Source organism: Carcharhinus amblyrhynchos, chromosome 3 (assembly GCF_965287045.1).
Source record: "Carcharhinus amblyrhynchos chromosome 3, sCarAmb.v2.hapA, whole genome shotgun sequence".
In the NCBI taxonomy this organism is placed as follows: Eukaryota; Metazoa; Chordata; class Chondrichthyes; order Carcharhiniformes; family Carcharhinidae; genus Carcharhinus; species Carcharhinus amblyrhynchos.
The window spans coordinates 114,412,949-114,430,348 of record NC_137326.1 but is presented as its reverse complement, the minus strand read 5'-3'; the positions used below and the strand labels follow the sequence as shown (position 1 = coordinate 114,430,348).

Here is a 17,400-nt window from a genome sequence, read left to right as displayed (position 1 = left end):
TTCCTTTTCAGATACGTTTCCCTTTTGAAAACTTCAATTGATCCTGCCTTCGCTACACAGTCAGGCCGTGCATTCCAAATATTAACCGTTCGCTGCATGAGAAACGTTTTTCCTCATGTCGCCTTTATTTCTTTTGGCAATTACCTTAAATCTGTGTCCTCTGGTTCTCGATTCTTCCACTAATAGGAACAGTTTATCCCTACCAACTCTGTCCATACCACTGATGATTTGAATACCTCTTATCAAATCTCCTCAAAACATATTTTCTCGCAGAAGAACAGCCCCAAATTCTCCAGTTTCTCTACACAACCGAAATTCCTCATCCCTGGATCTATTTTAGTGAATCTTCTCTGCACCCTCTCTAAGGCTTTCATTATCTTTCCCAAAGAGTCATACTCAGAATGGATGCAATATTCCAGTTGAAGCCAAACAAGTGCTTTTTACAGGCTTAACATAATTTTCTTGCTTTTGTACTTTTGTTTCTTTTGATAAAGCCCAGGCTATGACATGCTTTTTTAACCACTCTGTCGACTTGTCCTGTACCTTCAATGATTTAAATACCATGTACAGCCAGGTGTCTCTGCTCCTGCATCCCCTTTAGAATTGTACCCTTTATTTTATATTGTCTCCCTGCATTCTTCCTACAAAAATTAATCACTTCACACTTCTCTGCATTAAATTTCATCTGCCACTTGTTTGTGCATTTCACCAATCTATGTCTGCTAATAGTTCAATACAGTTTTCCTTATGTTTCTCACTATGTCCAAGTTTTATCATTCCCACATTTTTCTTTGTGCCCTCTACACCACCATCTAGGTCATTACTATATATCAGGAAAAACAGGGATCCTAACACCGATCCCTAGGGAAGTCCACTGCAAACCTTCCTCCCAACTTGAAAAACGACTGTTCACAACTACTTTGTTTCCTGTCACTCAGCCAGTATTTTTTATCCGTGTTGCATTTAAAGTAACTGTGTAATTTTTCATTGTTTTGTAGCTAGCTTGTCATTTAACATGTGTATTTTTGGATATTATTACTCTCTTAGTCAAAAATGAAGCCCTACTTTAATATCACACAACACTCCACTGCACTTCCATCAGTTAATTTGTTGGTTAGTTTCCATTCCCATACTCCTACCTTCTGCCACTTCTGATAATTAGAACCACTGAATCTTCAAAATCCTACATTTAGAAGATGCTAAATTTCCCAATTATTTTCCAGACATGTGCTGTAGCATATGCAGTTTAATTAAATGTAATATTATGTAGATCCTGAAAACAACAAATGACAATATGAGTAATGGTTTGAATTGAGGAGAGCCATGTCATACAAAGCTAAAATATAAAGTAAGATGCATAGCCTAGTTTCCTGAAATCAATTGCGTTTCCAAGTTATTTAGCGTATGTTAATTGCTTGCATCCGTACAGAATTTGCATTATCATAGTTTGGTTTAACTCTTCAGATGATTAGTTTGCTTGTCCCTACATGTGACTGTTGAGAATTTGTTGTGATTTCTGTTTATTTATTCATCTCTCTCCCCGTTCCCCTCCCTCAGCTCCCCAAATATTTCCCTATCAGACGGTCCCAGCACACAGATGATAGCGCCTTGTTAGTGGTAAGAGTGTGCGTCTGCATGGATTGGCCTGTGTTATAGAAGATTAGATCATAGAAAATGGCATGATATGTAACCTATCAGTTTAGCAACCATTAGCTAAAGCTTTACTGAAAAGCACAACCCACATAAAAACAGAAAAATTCTTTGAACTCCATCACTGGAGAATATCCAGTAGCACTCGTGGAAAAGCTTGTCAAAACCTTGCTAAATGACATCCCTTTTTATTACTAACTTAGTTTGCACAAAAATGAAGAAAAGTTGATTAACCTTGCATTTGGATTGGCCATAAAAATGAAGAGACAAATCAGACTCTGGAAAGAAATATAGAAATATAGCTGTTCTTCTATTAAATTACAATGGTACAGTGTTTAAAAAAAACTGTACCATTAACTTGGCAAAGAGCAGAATGGAAAGGAAATTGAGTAAAGTGATGTACAATATATTTTCACCACCTGTACTTGAATGTGAACCCAGCCCAAACTAATAAAATGAACATCATTTCACTTAACTGCTTGTAATGTGTTTACCTGAAATGAATCTGGACAACTTCATTCATTTTATAATGCAGGCCCACAGAATAAAAGGCCCCCAATTGGCAATCTTACTAGAAAATGGCTGATGTGAGAAGTAGAACAATTTATGCTGGTTATTTGGCACATTTTGGATGGAGGCATTGGAACCTTAATTTACTTCTAATACAACAACTTACCTAGAAGCACTTAATACTGATACTGGGCCATAATCATCTCCTTCCCTGGTTCTGCAATTTCTCATTTGTTGAAAGTAATTTTTTTAAAAAGTTGCTGCAAAGGTGGTGCATAATGTATTAAAAATTGAATGACATCAGTGACTTTAAATTCTTTGTTTTAACCTATGCTTTCTTCAGCAAGATAATTGAAAGATTATATTGTTCTGCTGATCTTTCACTGACTGGATATGCGACCAGTCAAATCATGAATTACGTTTCTATAACCAGCGCTCCAAGTCAGATATTTAAACAGTCTCAGATCAGTTGCCTTTGCTGGGAGCCTTTCTCTTCTTTGTAGGATTATTCTCACCTGTTAGTAATAGAATTAATGATTTAATCCTGCTGACTGTAAGATCCATTTAAGATGGGGACTTTAAAAGAAAGGGAATAAAGCCTTAAAGTGCACGTCTTTTAAGGTCACTCAATTAATTATGCCTTTATGCAAGTGCTTAAATGAACAAAATGGGTGGAAAGATGATGAAAAATGCAAACCTTGAAAATTCATAAGCTTTCCAAGTGATCTGCTGTGGTTTGTGCTATTCACATGAGTTTTGTTGAGTAGTGATTTATTCATGGTTTGCTGAATTTGATTTGAATCTATAGTTAGTAAAGGTGTGCCAATCTTGCTGGAAAGTGAGGCATGAAATTGTTATGTTGCATGTATACCTGCTGAATATTCTATCTACAGTAATAACTAATGGGTTACTCATTGGAGCTCACAGAAATCACCAGAATGCATGTCTACACGCTTCAAAATAAATGTATATAATATTTTATCACTTATACATCTCAATGTTTTAGCGTATCTGTGCATTAGAATGTTTTCTGGTCAAGTTATTTTAAGTGGCAGCTGCACAAAGAAGTGAGCAGAAATCTACTAGTTCTGCCTTCAAAGTCGCTGCTCTATTTTTACAAGAAATAGATGTGCCTGAATCATTAATTGTAATTTTTAAATTGCATTTTTGCCATTTCTACGTTTCGTTTTCAAATTCTTTCCAGTTTTAAACTCATCTTGACATGACATTTTGTAAATGTTATTTACTTTTAAAAATGTAAATTAAACTAATTTTAGGATTATCAAAAAAGCATAATTTCTGGTTGCTTTCATAATTTCTGTTTATTGCATCCTATTTATCTTTTCTGACTTCAATTCTTTCTTATTTCATCATTCCTTTACTTTTTTTTGTAAAGGATATTTATTTTTGTTTCCATTTACATTAGTTTCAATTCTCCATTGGTCAATTACCCTCACTGAGATACCTTGCAGTTCTTTTGTTTTGCTCATTGTTTATGTATTACAAACCAATTAGTCACATTCATGCTAAGATTCCCACAACCAGAGGAATGTTGCGCTGATCAATTGTAACAGTCGTTTTAAGCGTGATATTTTGTTATAGGTAATTCTTAATTAATCATTAAACCACCCAGAGGCTGAAATTGAGTACAATAGCACAATATAAGGCATTACCTCTTTTCATTGATTTTTTTGTTGAAAGATTCTTTTTGGAAGAAAATGTGGCAAATCTCAGAACCATGAAGCTGTTAAAGTAGAACCCTAGAATCCCTAAAGTGCAGAAAGAGGCTGTTCAGCTCATTGAATCTGCACAGACTCCCTGAAAGAACATCCCACTCAGGGCCTCCCCTTTTTGGACTCAAAGGGGCAATTTAGCATGGCTAGTCCACCTAATTGGCACATCTTTAGGCTGTGAGAGGAAATCCACACAGGGAGAACATGCTAACCGCTGTGCCATCATGCTGTTAGGATATTATATTTAATATTATGACAGGGAAATTGTTAGCTCAGTAAAATCATGAATAATTTTATATAAACAAATAAAACTGCATATTTTAAAAACTTTTTTTATTGCCAGATTTTTAAAAATTTTCAGGTGAAATCAGTTGCCATGTCATATTTTTCCTCAGCCTGGGTTACTTAAGAGTTTCTAAGGTGTGTAGCAGTAATGGGTGTGGCTAGCTTTCTTGCATTTGAATATGTACTAAATTATAGTTGGGAATGTTAAATCCAAGATTGACTTCTTCTTTGTACATATGATTGTTTAAATATGAGACAGAGCTATGTGTTGAATGCAGAATACTGCATGCTGAAAACTTGATAAGTTTATGATTGCCAATAGATTATTGATTTGTCCAATTTTACTGTTGTCTCTCAGTCAGTGTTTATGTTGGGAGTGCAGCAGCTAGTCCACTGCAGAACAGTGAAACATGAAGTCACGCTGGTGCTGAACTTGCAGAATTTCATTGTGATGCACAGCAAATCTTTATCTTTAGGACTTCTTGAAATCTAATGAAAAGTATATTTTGATAAAAGTTTTCCAGAGGTTTGTTTTTGTGTTACCTTGCGTGTTCATTTTTCTGCCTGGTAAAACCTCACTTTTGTATTAATATCAGATTTTTTGCTTCTTAAGTTCAAAAATTTAGACCTAACACAAACAGCAGTTTAAAATCACTGGCTCTACCTCATTACTTTTGTCAATCCGGTGCAATTAAGCAAATCAGTGAAAAAGCTGTATCTTAATATTGTAGATTTGTTTATTTCTGATTAGAAAGTGCTGGAGTAATTATGCACTTTTTTTCATTTGTAACATCTGATGACATATTAAATGATGTAACACAAAGGAGTTGTTGATTTATACCAAGTACATTTGGAGTCCTGTTGGGACAATATGAATCAATAGCCATTACTTTACACAACTTAATTGTACATGAGAATTGTACTGATGTCATGTATGTGTTTTTCTGTCACTTGTGTAATATTGGTGTTCTGGTACTTTGTTGGTAGATCCAAAAAACCCACCATAATAATTGGATGATCTGTTTGTTGAATTCTGCAGCTGTTATTTCGGACTGTGTATAGTATGCCCATGTTGCAGGTTTAGAAAACTAAGAAAGCTGAACAACAAGTTCACAGAATAATAGCCCCAGAAAAGCTGACAACTAAAGAGCTTACCCTGAATAGGCAACTTATGTAACACACGAAGTTGAGGGGTTTTACTGAATGTAATTGGCATATATTCTAATTATCGATTTGCTGCAGGCACACCCATCATGTGAACATTCACTGGAGAGGAAAATCCTTAAGTACATTTCAGCAGTTTGGATCAATGATGAATATTGAAATTACTGAGAGGAATATGTGTGCTGAATGCATGGGATTTATTTTCTAAATCTGGTGATTTATCCTTTCCTGAAAGCTTTAATTTTTGACACTATTTTGTACACTTTGAGTTGACTATAATTCAGATTTTTTCCAAAGCCAAAACTAGATTCTTGCAGAAAGATTAGAGATAGTTTAAGCCTGAAAATGGTATTTGTACAGATTTCACTGTATCTTTCCAGGTGAGGCTAAAATAAACAGGTTGATGTTGTGCTGTTAAAATAATATTGGATAATAGCTTGCATTTTTACAGAACATTTTAAAAATCCCTTCAAGCATTTCACATAGTTATAATAAAAAAGACACTGAGTCAAAGCAGGATGTATTAGGAGGGATATTCAAATGCTTGGCTGAAATAATGAGTTTTAAAGACAACCTCAAAGGAACACAATGAGATAAAGACATCAAGGAAGAGAATTCCAGAGCTTCATGTTGAGGCAGCTGGGTGGGACAATGGCTGGATTTTTTCTGCCGCTATCGTCAGCTGGACCTTCAGGTTCCACAAATTATACATTGCAGCCATTTCTTTTAAAAGATATGAGGATCTGAATTTTCTTGCACTCTTGGAGTTGTTGATTTCTTATTTATTTATTGACCATATTTCCCTCAGATGTTGGCCCTTTTAGATAAATGTTGCAGGTTGCATTCCTGGTTACTCTTCCAGAACAAATAGAACCAAATCATGCACACAGAAGCAAAATGAATGCAACTAAGTTACATGATGTAAATGAGCACTATAATTCACGTATGTATAAGCCTGCAATGTCCACCCCACTCAAAGGTCATTTTAGTAAAACCCTAAAAGTGGAAATCTCATTGTTAATTTCTTTAAACTACTTACAAAATCGTACCTGCTCTACTCTATTCCAAATCCTAGTAATAGAAATGCCCAACAAAGCTCATTGACGTATGCACATTAGCAAGCATCATCTGTTTCAAAAATGTGGACACTCTAGTCTTGAAATAATAAACTTCTACATATGACAGCTAGCAGGAAACCCCAGAAAGTTTCTTTTGAGGAAATCTGTAATGTTTTAACAGATTCATTTAACATTTACGATGACTTTTGGGACAAACACTAATTACAAAAATCTATTACTGTGACACTCAAACATTATCAGCTCATTTCCAGACATTTCCTACCTAAAGTCTGCATGACTGTCAATGGAGAAAAATGCTGTTGTAGCCACCTTTGATTCGACCAATCAGCACATGTTGTGCATTCTGACTGATCGAGTTGGATAATGTTGACAGTATCCATTGCGTGTAGGAGGAAAGCAATTTTTGCTTGTGAAGCATTGACAAATTGACTGGCATATAAGACAGGGCATTGACATGTACCTATGGTGCTGAAGAAAAATTGCAAATATTTGCCACAATTATTGTGACCTTTGAGTCTGAACTGTAATCAGGCAAGTTTTTTTCTTCATAAAGGGAACATCGGATGGATCCATTATATCTATATTACCTGCCTATGCATCAATTTTTTTTCTTTTATGAACAAATTTGCTACTTGATAAGGGAATGATAGATAAATGCATCCAAAATTCTTAGTGTTCAATACCTTGCTTTGATCAGTACATTGTATGCAGGTTGCCTGTACCCATTCTATTATAAGGTTATAGGATCCAAGTTTTAGCTTGTGATTATGTTTTATCATTATGCGACTTACACTATCACAAACCATATAATACACTCAAAATTTAACTCAGCGAATAACTTTTTTCCCAAAACCTGGTATGATTGGATAAAATGTTAATTTGAAAAATGTTAGTAAAGTTCACAAAGTGAAGTTCAAAGGAAAATGCTTGGAATTTCTAACTGAACTTTTGCTGATTTAAAAATCAACTTTGTTTGGAAATTTTTTTTTGGAGTGAGAATAAAGGTTTCTGATATTAGTTGAGCAGCCAATTTTGATTTAGAAAAAAAATTGGTTTCTTAGAATCTAGAAATTGAGTTAACTTGAAGATTTTTTTGATGCAGTTCTGTAACAACCTCTAAATGTGCATTTGTGCATTTTCTGTGGAAAAACTCACACTGCCACAGAGTAACTTTTGCAAGCCATTGAAATAAGACAGAATACTCTATATGTCTTCCCTCAAGGCTGTCCCTTGCTAATTATTTGCAAGCTGTTGAACTCTCTTGCCTAAAGCTTTCTCCTCTGCTTCTTTCTGTAACAGAATGGCTTTGAACCGCACTTCTTCTTTGAGATTGACAGTAACACAAATACCATTAAACGGAGGCCTGGCTCACACAGCAAGGTGACTGAGCAGCTTGTGTGGAGTTTGTGGCTTTGTATAGACCCTTGTATTTTTTTCATTCTGTGCCTTTATTTGTGACTGGATGTGGTTCCTTTCACCAGACCACACTTCACAGCTTTTCATACAAAAAGACATTCAGAATGGAATTAGGTTATGCTGTTATATTCACATTTTGTATGGAGTCAGTAAAGTATTGTATACTGTATTGTTATTGCTGAATTATTTGAGAGAGCTACAAATCGAGAAAGATTCAAATGGTTACAGTGCTCCCAACATTTAAAATAAAAAAGAAGCCAAAGTCTTGATGCATAGAATGTGCTGATCGAATGTTTTAGGCAGTGCAGTCAGCTGGTGAAAGGTTCTACCCAATCTGCATGTGTCGACTAACTTCTGAATAGAAAGAAAATGCTTAGAACTGCAAAATTATCTTCATCCTTTTGAATTCTATTTTAATCTTTTTTTAAAATTAAAAGAAATATCGAACCAGATGATACATTAATGCAGAACTGGAAAACATAAACATGTTGAGGATTGCAGTAGTATTTTTATATACTGTTAAAGATTCTATCCACATCCTTAGAATTTCCCTATCTGTGCAATCAGTGAAATGTGCCCTGGAACCAAATTTATATTTTCCCACATAATGTTTTCTTTTGTTTTTGTTTTGTGTAATAAAAGATAGTTACTGTTTTTGGTTTTTGCAATGTTTTGAAAACTGGGTTAAAGGATATTTTCAAAAATTATTTTTATGCTGTAATATGAATATAGTTTATTTAAATGTTTTTTATGTTCTGAACTATCACCAGTGCAAAAATGCAACTTCTATAAAATATGCAATTGTATGCATTAACTGTGATAGAGAAACAGAACAATTTTTAGGCCTTCATTGTAGATTTATACTGTTTACCTATTTTATCATCAAACAAGGACAAACTTGTATGCATCAGTTATGACAAATTTTCTTCTAATATACTGAATCATCTAACATATTTTTCCTTGCAATATATGTCATGATTGTGTTCAGTTTACTGTGTCTCTGAAAATGATCTTTCATTCTTATGTAGACAATTATTCCGTCTCATATACTGAAAGCTATCCTTTCACCTGTCTCTTATCCTCTTTCCCTCTATCTCTGTCGCTAATGTAGAAAAACTCTTCATGCTGACTAGGAGACTCTAACGGTATGTGTCACTCATATTTAAAAAAGATAGAAAATGTAGACATTACCTGACCCAGGACATATATTTTAACATGAATATGAAATAAGCTCCCATGAGAAAAGGGAACTCAAAGCTTGATTTATGTTTAATTATGTAAAATATCAAGGCTATAAAACCAAATTAGTAATTGATATTACAAGATTTGATGCACAGAAAACTTTGCAGTAGTAATGCATGCATAAAACCCATTGTATTACTGCACAATCCAGTGTTAACTGAAGTGAAAAATTTGAATCACTTACTTAGTAATGAAAGGTGCAGCAAGTCCTCTTCATTTCCAAAGTAAATTGTACACTAACAAATTCCTTGTAACATTATCAAAATGGACCTCTTACCCTCACTAACAACCAAAAATAAACTTGTTTTTGTGGTAAAACAGGAGAGATTTAAAATTAACCACAGTGCTGTAAAATAAATATGAGTAGATTGATTCTGGAGGTTATTCACAAAGAAAACTTGCATCCAATTTCAGAGGAGTGTAAATACCTGAGTATCCTTGACCTGGTACAGATTCAGTCTACATTGAAATGCAACCCTCTCAATTTTTGTGTTGGCATCTGGACTTTGGTACCAGCTCGTTGGTGTTTTAAAAAATTACCTTTCCTGCTCACAACAGATTCACTTATGCTCTATGCAATTTTTTTGGTTATTGTCAATTATTGCCGTATACTTGCGCAAACATTAAGAAATATTAACTGTTGAAATTGCAAGTTGTGTAAAATGAATTTACCTCAATATTTCAAGAGTTAGAAATAATCTCAAAGTACTGTTTATGTTATAAAAATAATTTTTTGGAATTGGAAATTATAAATTCACTTGGAAAAGCCCAAATTCTTCGCTCTGATGAGCAAATAATACATGCTGATCTGTGGTATTTGTATTACATTTGGAGCATGGCAATCTGCTTACTAACAAGTCAATGTAATTTTTTCTGCTACTTGGGTTCATCTGCCTCAATTTAGAAATTAAGTCTTCAGTTCTGACCCACAAAGTATGCTGACTTGATGGCTGATAAACTATCATAGTCTTCCACAGTGCAAGTTTTGCATCCAGTAATCAGTCATCAAGTTGCATTATTGGTTATGAAGTAAGTAGCTCCTCATAGTTCCACGTTCATGACTGATTCCAGGCCAGAGAGGTGGTGGGTGCCGAGATAAAAGGGAAGGGATGAAAATCTGAAGAAGAAAGACTTTTTACAAACAATTTTCCTAAATTGTATTGCTAATGAATATTGACAATGATAGCAACACGAAGCCAGAAAGGATATTAAATTCAAAAATAATTGTTTCACTTCTACCCCTTTAGTTATCATGTAGCCTTGACACACACAATCTTGTTTCATTGCAAATCCCTAGGTGACGTGTCGAAGTTGCATAACCAATGTCGAAAGAAGAGAGAGGAGGGCATGAACAGAAATAAAAGTGATTCATGTCATAGTTGGGTTTCAAAACTCTGTGTTGTATAAGGAAGAAGCATGCTCAAACTAAAGAGTTCCTCATTTTTGTGGTCAAAGGAATAAGCTGAGGAAGATGTGAGGAGTCTTAGTTTCAGCACACTCTAAAATCAGTCCTTTCTAACAAAATACTGAAAGATCTGGCATATGGTGCAGGAGCTTGTTTTCCAAAAAAGGTCATTCTGAAATTAACAATATTTTGAGAATGCAGAACCTTGATGTACTTCATTCAAAGCTAGCAAACTATGGACAAATTGTAGCTGAGGTGAAAATTATCTGATGCACATGTTTATTTTGTACCTGTCCGCTCAAGGCATTAAGAAAATTTGCTCTTCCATTCGTTCCTCTAGATATGGTGTAGCATACTGTAATAATTTTACAGAGACCAGTCTTCTGCCACCAGTCACCCTTTATTTACAGTGTTCGAAACACCGTTTAGCGGCTACAGGGAGCAGGTGTCAGCTCCAAGTCTTTCGATTGCCTACCTGAATGGAGTCAGCTGATTTTAAACCCACTGCTGCTCCTTCCCTATTGGGCTAACCTCCACTTGCCCAACAGGAGAGCTCATATTCTACAAGGCCAACAGGGAGATCTATTGATGATTCCCCATGGCCATCATAACATCCTTCTCCCGTTAAGTCCTACTTCCCCTGCATCCCCGTCACAAAGAGGGGGACCTTTTCCTTCACTTAACGATTGATCTGAGGTCAATTAGAGGCAGGACCAGATGTGAGAGTATGAATTGGATTGGAGACTTTCGCTTCTAAAGGGAGCACTATAAAGCCACCAACATGGGGCCAGCTTTCTCTGTTATGATCCTGGGTTCCCAACTGAGGCTGTCCCCAAAGTTCCTCATGTGGATTGGCCCATCTGTTTTGAAGGTTCTTTCTGTCCTTACCGAATCATAGTTCTTCTTCTCGTTCTCTTGTTTGGACTCGCACTCCTTGCCAGGATTGGGAACAATAAGTTTAGTCTTAATGGTCTACTCCTGCTTCTATTTTCTATGTATGTTTCTATGTAAAAGATCCTTGATCTTTGCTATAAATCAATCTCAGTTGAAGAAGCATTTTGAGATACCATAGTTTATTTGTGGGTAAAAAAAAGCACCTTTGGAGACTACCAGAGTATGGATTATTGTTTTCAAACACTATTTCATTTGGAATTGGTTCTGATAGCCCTTTAATACCTCAATCAAGTGCCTATTCTTTCTTATCAGATTCTAATTGGAGGATACCTAAACAGAGCATTAATTTTCCTTTGCCCACAATTCATTTAAACCTATTAAACTGCAAGAGTCACCGGATAACACTTGCCAGTGATAACCCCAGCTGATCTTTACATCCCTCTTGTTCAAGTTGCTCAGCACAGATTGGAGGTAAAGCCTAAGACCTGTTTGGTCTAAATGTTTTACTACTACCCCACTGGAACATCTGCTTAAAAGAAGTATGATGTACAATAGTATAAGTAGACTTTTCTATACAGTGGAATAATTTCAACTTTCACAGAGTTCTTCCACTGTTTTATCAACAGGTACAGTCCAGTTGCCTATGTAGTCTTATGTGATGGCTTATGTAATGAAACTGATAGAACCAATCAAGGGTAGGACTCTTAGCAGTGTAGAGGCTCAGAAGGACCTTGGGGTCCGGGTCCATAGGACTCTTAAATTGGCCTCGCAGGTGGAGGATGTGGTCAAGAAGGCGTATGGTGTACTGGCCTTCATTAATCGAGGGATTGAGTTTAGGAGTCGGGAGATAATGCTGCAACTTTATAAGACCCTTGTCAGACCCCACTTGGAGTACTGTGCGCAGTTCTGGTCACCTCACTACAAGAAGGATGTGGAAGCTATTGAAAGGGTGCAGAGGAAATTTACAAGGATGTTACCTGGATTGGGTGGCATGCCTTTTGAGGATAGGTTGAGGGAGCTCGGTCTTTTCTCCCTGGAGAGATGAAGGATGAGAGGCGACCTGATAGTGGTTTATAAGATGTTGAGAGGTATAGATAAGGTGGATTCTTGGAGGCTATTTCCTAGGGCTGAAATGGTCGCTACAAGAGGACACAGGTTTAAGGCGCTGGGGAGGAGGTACAGAGGAGATGTTCGGTAAGTTTTTCACTCAGAGTGGTGAATGAGTGGAATCAGCTGCCGTCGGTGGTGGTGGAGGTGAACTTGTTGGAGTCTTTTAAGAGACTTCTGGATGAAAAAGTACATGAGATTTAATGGGATTGAGGGTCATAGATAGGCCTGATAGATAGGGATATGATCGGCGCAACTTGTGGGCCAAAGGGCCTGTTTGTGCTGTAGTGTTCTATGTTCTAACTAGATCAAATACAAATTAGGTTAGATTGAACCTTGTCAGTTGATATTTATAGATTAGCTGTGATTTGATTTTGGAAATAAGATGAAATGACTATTTTTATTCATGACCCTTCCAAGCAGCCTTCCCTTTTTTTGCTTCTGTTGTCTTAGCAAACAGTCTGAGTTATCCTAACTTAAATTCACCATATTCAATTGCATCAAAAATTGTTAGAGTGGATTTATTGATGCCACCACTTCAGTCTGAAGGAATTTAAAAGGTGTTAATGTGCTTTGGTGTTGAAGAGGAAGCAGGATACATGACAGAAATGCTACCTGCCTATGTTCTGCTATTCTGAAGCAAACTGAGATTAATGATGAGTTTGCTGCACATTTCTTGTTTCTACTCCCTCAGAGCAGTTTTTCTGCTACTGTAAAAGGTCTTGATCTTCTTTTTCATAGAATGAAGAAAGACCGCCTGTGTCACCGAGTGCCTCTATGACCCAATCATCTGCCCATACAGGTAAGATAAAACTAATTGTAAAAATCAGTGAACTGTTCTGTTGTCAATCTATGTAAAAACTTTGCGTATATCGTATTTTCTTCAGTTGATGACAGGGAAATATTTATTTCACCTTGTTTCATGTTCATAGTATTAAATAATATTGTTTTCTGTTAAAGGTAAATCTTAATACTTGGCACAATTTCAACTTTGATTATTTGAAGTATTATCTATCAAATTGGCTAACAAAAATATGATATGGGTTGTTTTATAAAATGTGCAATGAGTCAATGCGGTACAAGTTCATAAAACTCTGGATCCCCTTCCAATAACTGATCCCACATATTTGATGGGTCCCTGATGGAACAGTGTCTGTAGTATTGACAAACAGAATTTCACCTTTGATCTGTGTTGAATTAGCTGATTGCAGTTGGAGTTACTTGGTGCACTATAATTGTCTCAGTATAATTTGGCTTAAAGGAAAGCCAGCCCTGCTCTTGGTAAGTATTCTGCATTTCCTATGATGAGGTATTGGCCAGGTGCAACTGTTACCCCTGTAACTTCTCCAGTTAAAAAATTAGCACAGTTCACTGTTTTTACTCACCAAGGGGGAAAGAAAAGTTATTTGGTGATGTAGTGCCTATGGAACAATATACTAGCAGAAGTCACTGCCTTTGGGACAAAAGGAGGTAGAAACATTGTACAGAACTACTTTTCAGTCTTGGGCCCAAATAACTGCAGGCTTTGCAAAACCCCAATATGCTCAGTCTATTCCACAGAATAATCCCCTATTACATTCTCAACTCTCTGTATGTACATACGATTTAAAGTTGCAAATGCTGGACATACAATAAAAGCAGAAAGTGCTAGAACCATGCTATAGATTTGTCAACAATTGGCAACAATATTAATATTTTAGATACTGGAAAGTGTGTTAGCTGTAAAACCCAAAAACAATCTTCTCACCATTACTAAATTGTCATCACTTTTAAACCAACCCATGCTAATGCAACAAGCCATTTTTCACTTTTTAATATTGCTGTGTTACTGTATTATGTTAATTTTGTTTTTACCCATTTTAATATTTGTTTTCTCACTTCTGTCTCTGTTTCTGGCTTCTTCTGATTGTTGATTAAACTCTATTTCTGAATCTTATCAAATTTTGCTCATTCTTACATTCCCGTCTCTGGCTGCAGCCCAGCCTGTCCCTCCTTATCCTGGTTCTTCTCCCCACTCTTACAAACAGCCCACATATGCTCACCGGCCTGAGAACTTCCTCTTGAGAGCAGCCATGAGAGTTGAAATGAAGAAAGGTAGGTCAGACATAAAACTGAATTTTCCATAATCTGAGTGTGTCATAAGCATGCAAATGCATTGGAAGCAGTTCAGAAAATGTTTACTAGACCAATACCTGGAATGAATGGGCTGTTTTAATAGGAAATATTGGACAAGCTAAACTTGTATCCACTGGTGTAATAAGAGGAGACTTGATGAAACAAGATCCTGAGAGGTCTTGACATAGTTTGGAGAGGATGTATCCTCTTGTGGGAGAATCTAGTAATTGGGACCACTGTTTAAAAATAAGAGGTCACCCATTTAGGGCAACGATGGGGAATTTTTTTTTCTCTGAATGTTGTCAGTGTTTGGAACACTCTTCCTCAAAAGGCAGTAGAAAGCAGAGTTTCTGAACATTCTTAAGGCAGAGGTAGATAGGTTCTTGAAAGCAATAGGGTGTAATGATGCAATTTCACTGACTTCATTAGAAACACATAAGGTCTGTATTAATAAGAAATACTGCACGGAGGCCAGCAGCCACATGGCTGCTCGAGCCTCCTACTTGTCTTCTCCGAAGAGAGGACTCCACCCTCTAGGGTGATTACACACTCTCATCCTCAATTGGTCCCCTGAGCCAAGTGACCCTTACTTTGTTGTGTTTTCCTTAAAGGGACAATCACCACAAGGGATAGACAGATATTGGTGTTGAGGTTACAATCAGATCAGATGTAATTGAAAGGCAGAGGTGCTAAAAGAGCCAAGTGGTCTTCTGCTCCTAATTCTTATGTTTGTAAAAGAGCCACTGGTTTGTTAGCAATGATTTGTCGCTCTGTTGTTTATTTCTAGATAGTTGTGCAATATTTACATAATATTACCAGCAGCTTACATGCAACATTTGCATTAACAAGGGATGATGCTCAAAGCAAGCATTTATCTCAAAGTTGAGATGAAGGTGAAAAGAAAAGGATTAAAAAGAAAACGGTATGATATAAATCAAGTACAATCTTGGATCAGTTGCTGAATGAGTATTCACTTCTGGCTGCCAGTTCTGAAGCAGTAAACAATTTTGAATCCCGCAGTTGCAAAGGTTTTCATTCTTTGCAGTTCCAAGGGTCTATTTACATGTAAACAATAAACACCCAATATATAGTCAGGCTTCTCTTACATTAATATGTAGCTATCATTGCAGCATGCTTTGAGCAATGTAGGCCTCAAGTTCTGAAATTTGCTTCCTAAATCTTCTCATTTTCTTCTCATCCTTTAGAGACCTTTCTTTAAACCCATCTCTTCCACCAAGCTTTGGTCATGGCTGCTTAAATCACTTTCATTTGCTCAGTCCCCCATCTTCTGAAAATACCTCTGAAGTGTCTAGTGATGCCTTTCTTCATTAAAGGCACTATAAAATATTGCAAGTTGTTGTTGCAATATGACATTGGCACCATCATGCTGCATTGAAAGTGCCAATTTGTTCATCTTGATGGCTTAGAATGATTTTATGAATACCATAATAAATACCAAGGTGGTTTTGTGTCGGATGCCTAGGCTAAGCTAAGGTGATCCAACTGAGGGTAGCAAAAGGGTTAGTACACCAGACTTCAATGCCTAAGGTTGGAGAAGGGAAAAACATCTTATATCCTGCTCCTGGTCATCCCTGCTGGCAATGAATATGTATGGCTATCAGATTTTAAAAGTATGAGACAGTTGACCCACCTAGATTCCGTGTAGGCTTCCACATGAATCTAATCCCTTGAGTGATGTGTAGGGGACCTGGCAAAGTAGAATTGTTCTTTGAGTGGTAAAGTGTCTTCAGAAAAGCGAATTGAAGAGAAAGAGGTAGAAACTATGTTGTATGTTTATTCTCATTACTGAGAACATAACTTTGTTTTCTGATTGACCCTTAATTTTTTGATGTCTTGATTAGAAAGGTTCTCAAAAGACATGTAGGGATTGTACCTTAAGGCCAGCAATTATACAGTTCTGTTGAATCTTAAAGATCAAGTTTGCAACAAAAAATAAATTATAAGAATGGCACTGATGTAAAACAGCTATGTTCCTATTGTAATAAGTTCTTATGAACAATGTATCTTCTGTTTTAGATGGGACTTCTACTTCCTCCTCTTCTGCTATCCCTGACAAGGATTCTGGAGATGCCTTGATATTACAGAATCAGAAGCAATATGATGACGAACAGAGAATGGTGCATCAGCTACGGAAGGTAATTAGTTAAACATTTACTTACCAGAACAGAAGCTTCATTGCACGGATCTATGGTAAACAAAACCTCTGGAGAATGTGTTCGTGTCCTAATGTAGAATGTGAATTTGCCAACTTGCTGCCAATCGGTGCCAAATTAGACTGGTTTTATATTGTATTCTATCCACTGGAATTGGTCATATTCTTACATAAGTTGACAACAACCTGAAATTACTTTATCCCATCAGTCTGTGTTGGATTCAAACACAAGTTCCAAAACTGAAAGGTCAGTGCATCATCCGACCTTCCCCTCTACTGTTCATAAAAGTATTTGTTTATGATCAAATAGTTACATGTTCCTCTCCGGTTGCTTTTTCAGAATATTGAAACACGGTTAAAGGTTTCACTTCCAAGTGATCTAGGAGCAGCACTTACAGATGGTGTTGTTCTCTGTCATCTGGCTAATCATGTGAGACCACGGTCGGTGTCCAGTATACATGTACCATCTCCAGCAGTGGTGCGTATTCTGAATTGTACAGTAATGCTGAATATGTTGAGCTTTTCTCTTTGGTCAGAATTTTCCATTCTGGGACTAAGCTCCCTAGTGGGAGCAGAAACCAGGAGTGTTTCCCACTGTGGAAGCTGGTAGGAATTTGTGCTGTATCG

The 17,400-nt window shown here is 36.5% G+C and overlaps 1 protein-coding gene across 13 annotated transcripts in view; it reads left to right on the top strand.

The window, feature by feature from the left end:
* lrch3 (leucine-rich repeats and calponin homology (CH) domain containing 3) overlaps window positions 1-17,400 on the top strand; it is a 137,024-nt gene that overhangs the window by 104,339 nt on the left and 15,285 nt on the right. For 5 of the 13 annotated variants that reach the window (XR_013886332.1, XM_080185772.1, XM_080185767.1 and 2 more), the window contains exons 15-20: window positions 1,558-1,617; window positions 7,721-7,801; window positions 13,227-13,287; window positions 14,463-14,579; window positions 16,638-16,756; window positions 17,114-17,251. Coding sequence is in view for 12 of the 13 variants with exons in the window: in XM_080185772.1 (XP_080041898.1) it covers window positions 1,558-1,617; window positions 7,721-7,801; window positions 13,227-13,287; window positions 14,463-14,579; window positions 16,638-16,756; window positions 17,114-17,251 (576 nt within the window). In the remaining variant the exon portion in view is untranslated. The remainder of the gene's footprint in view (window positions 1-1,557; window positions 1,618-7,720; window positions 7,802-13,226; window positions 13,288-14,462; window positions 14,580-16,637; window positions 16,757-17,113; window positions 17,252-17,400) is intronic. The other 8 variants (XM_080185776.1, XM_080185768.1, XM_080185774.1 and 5 more) reach the window with 5 other exon arrangements.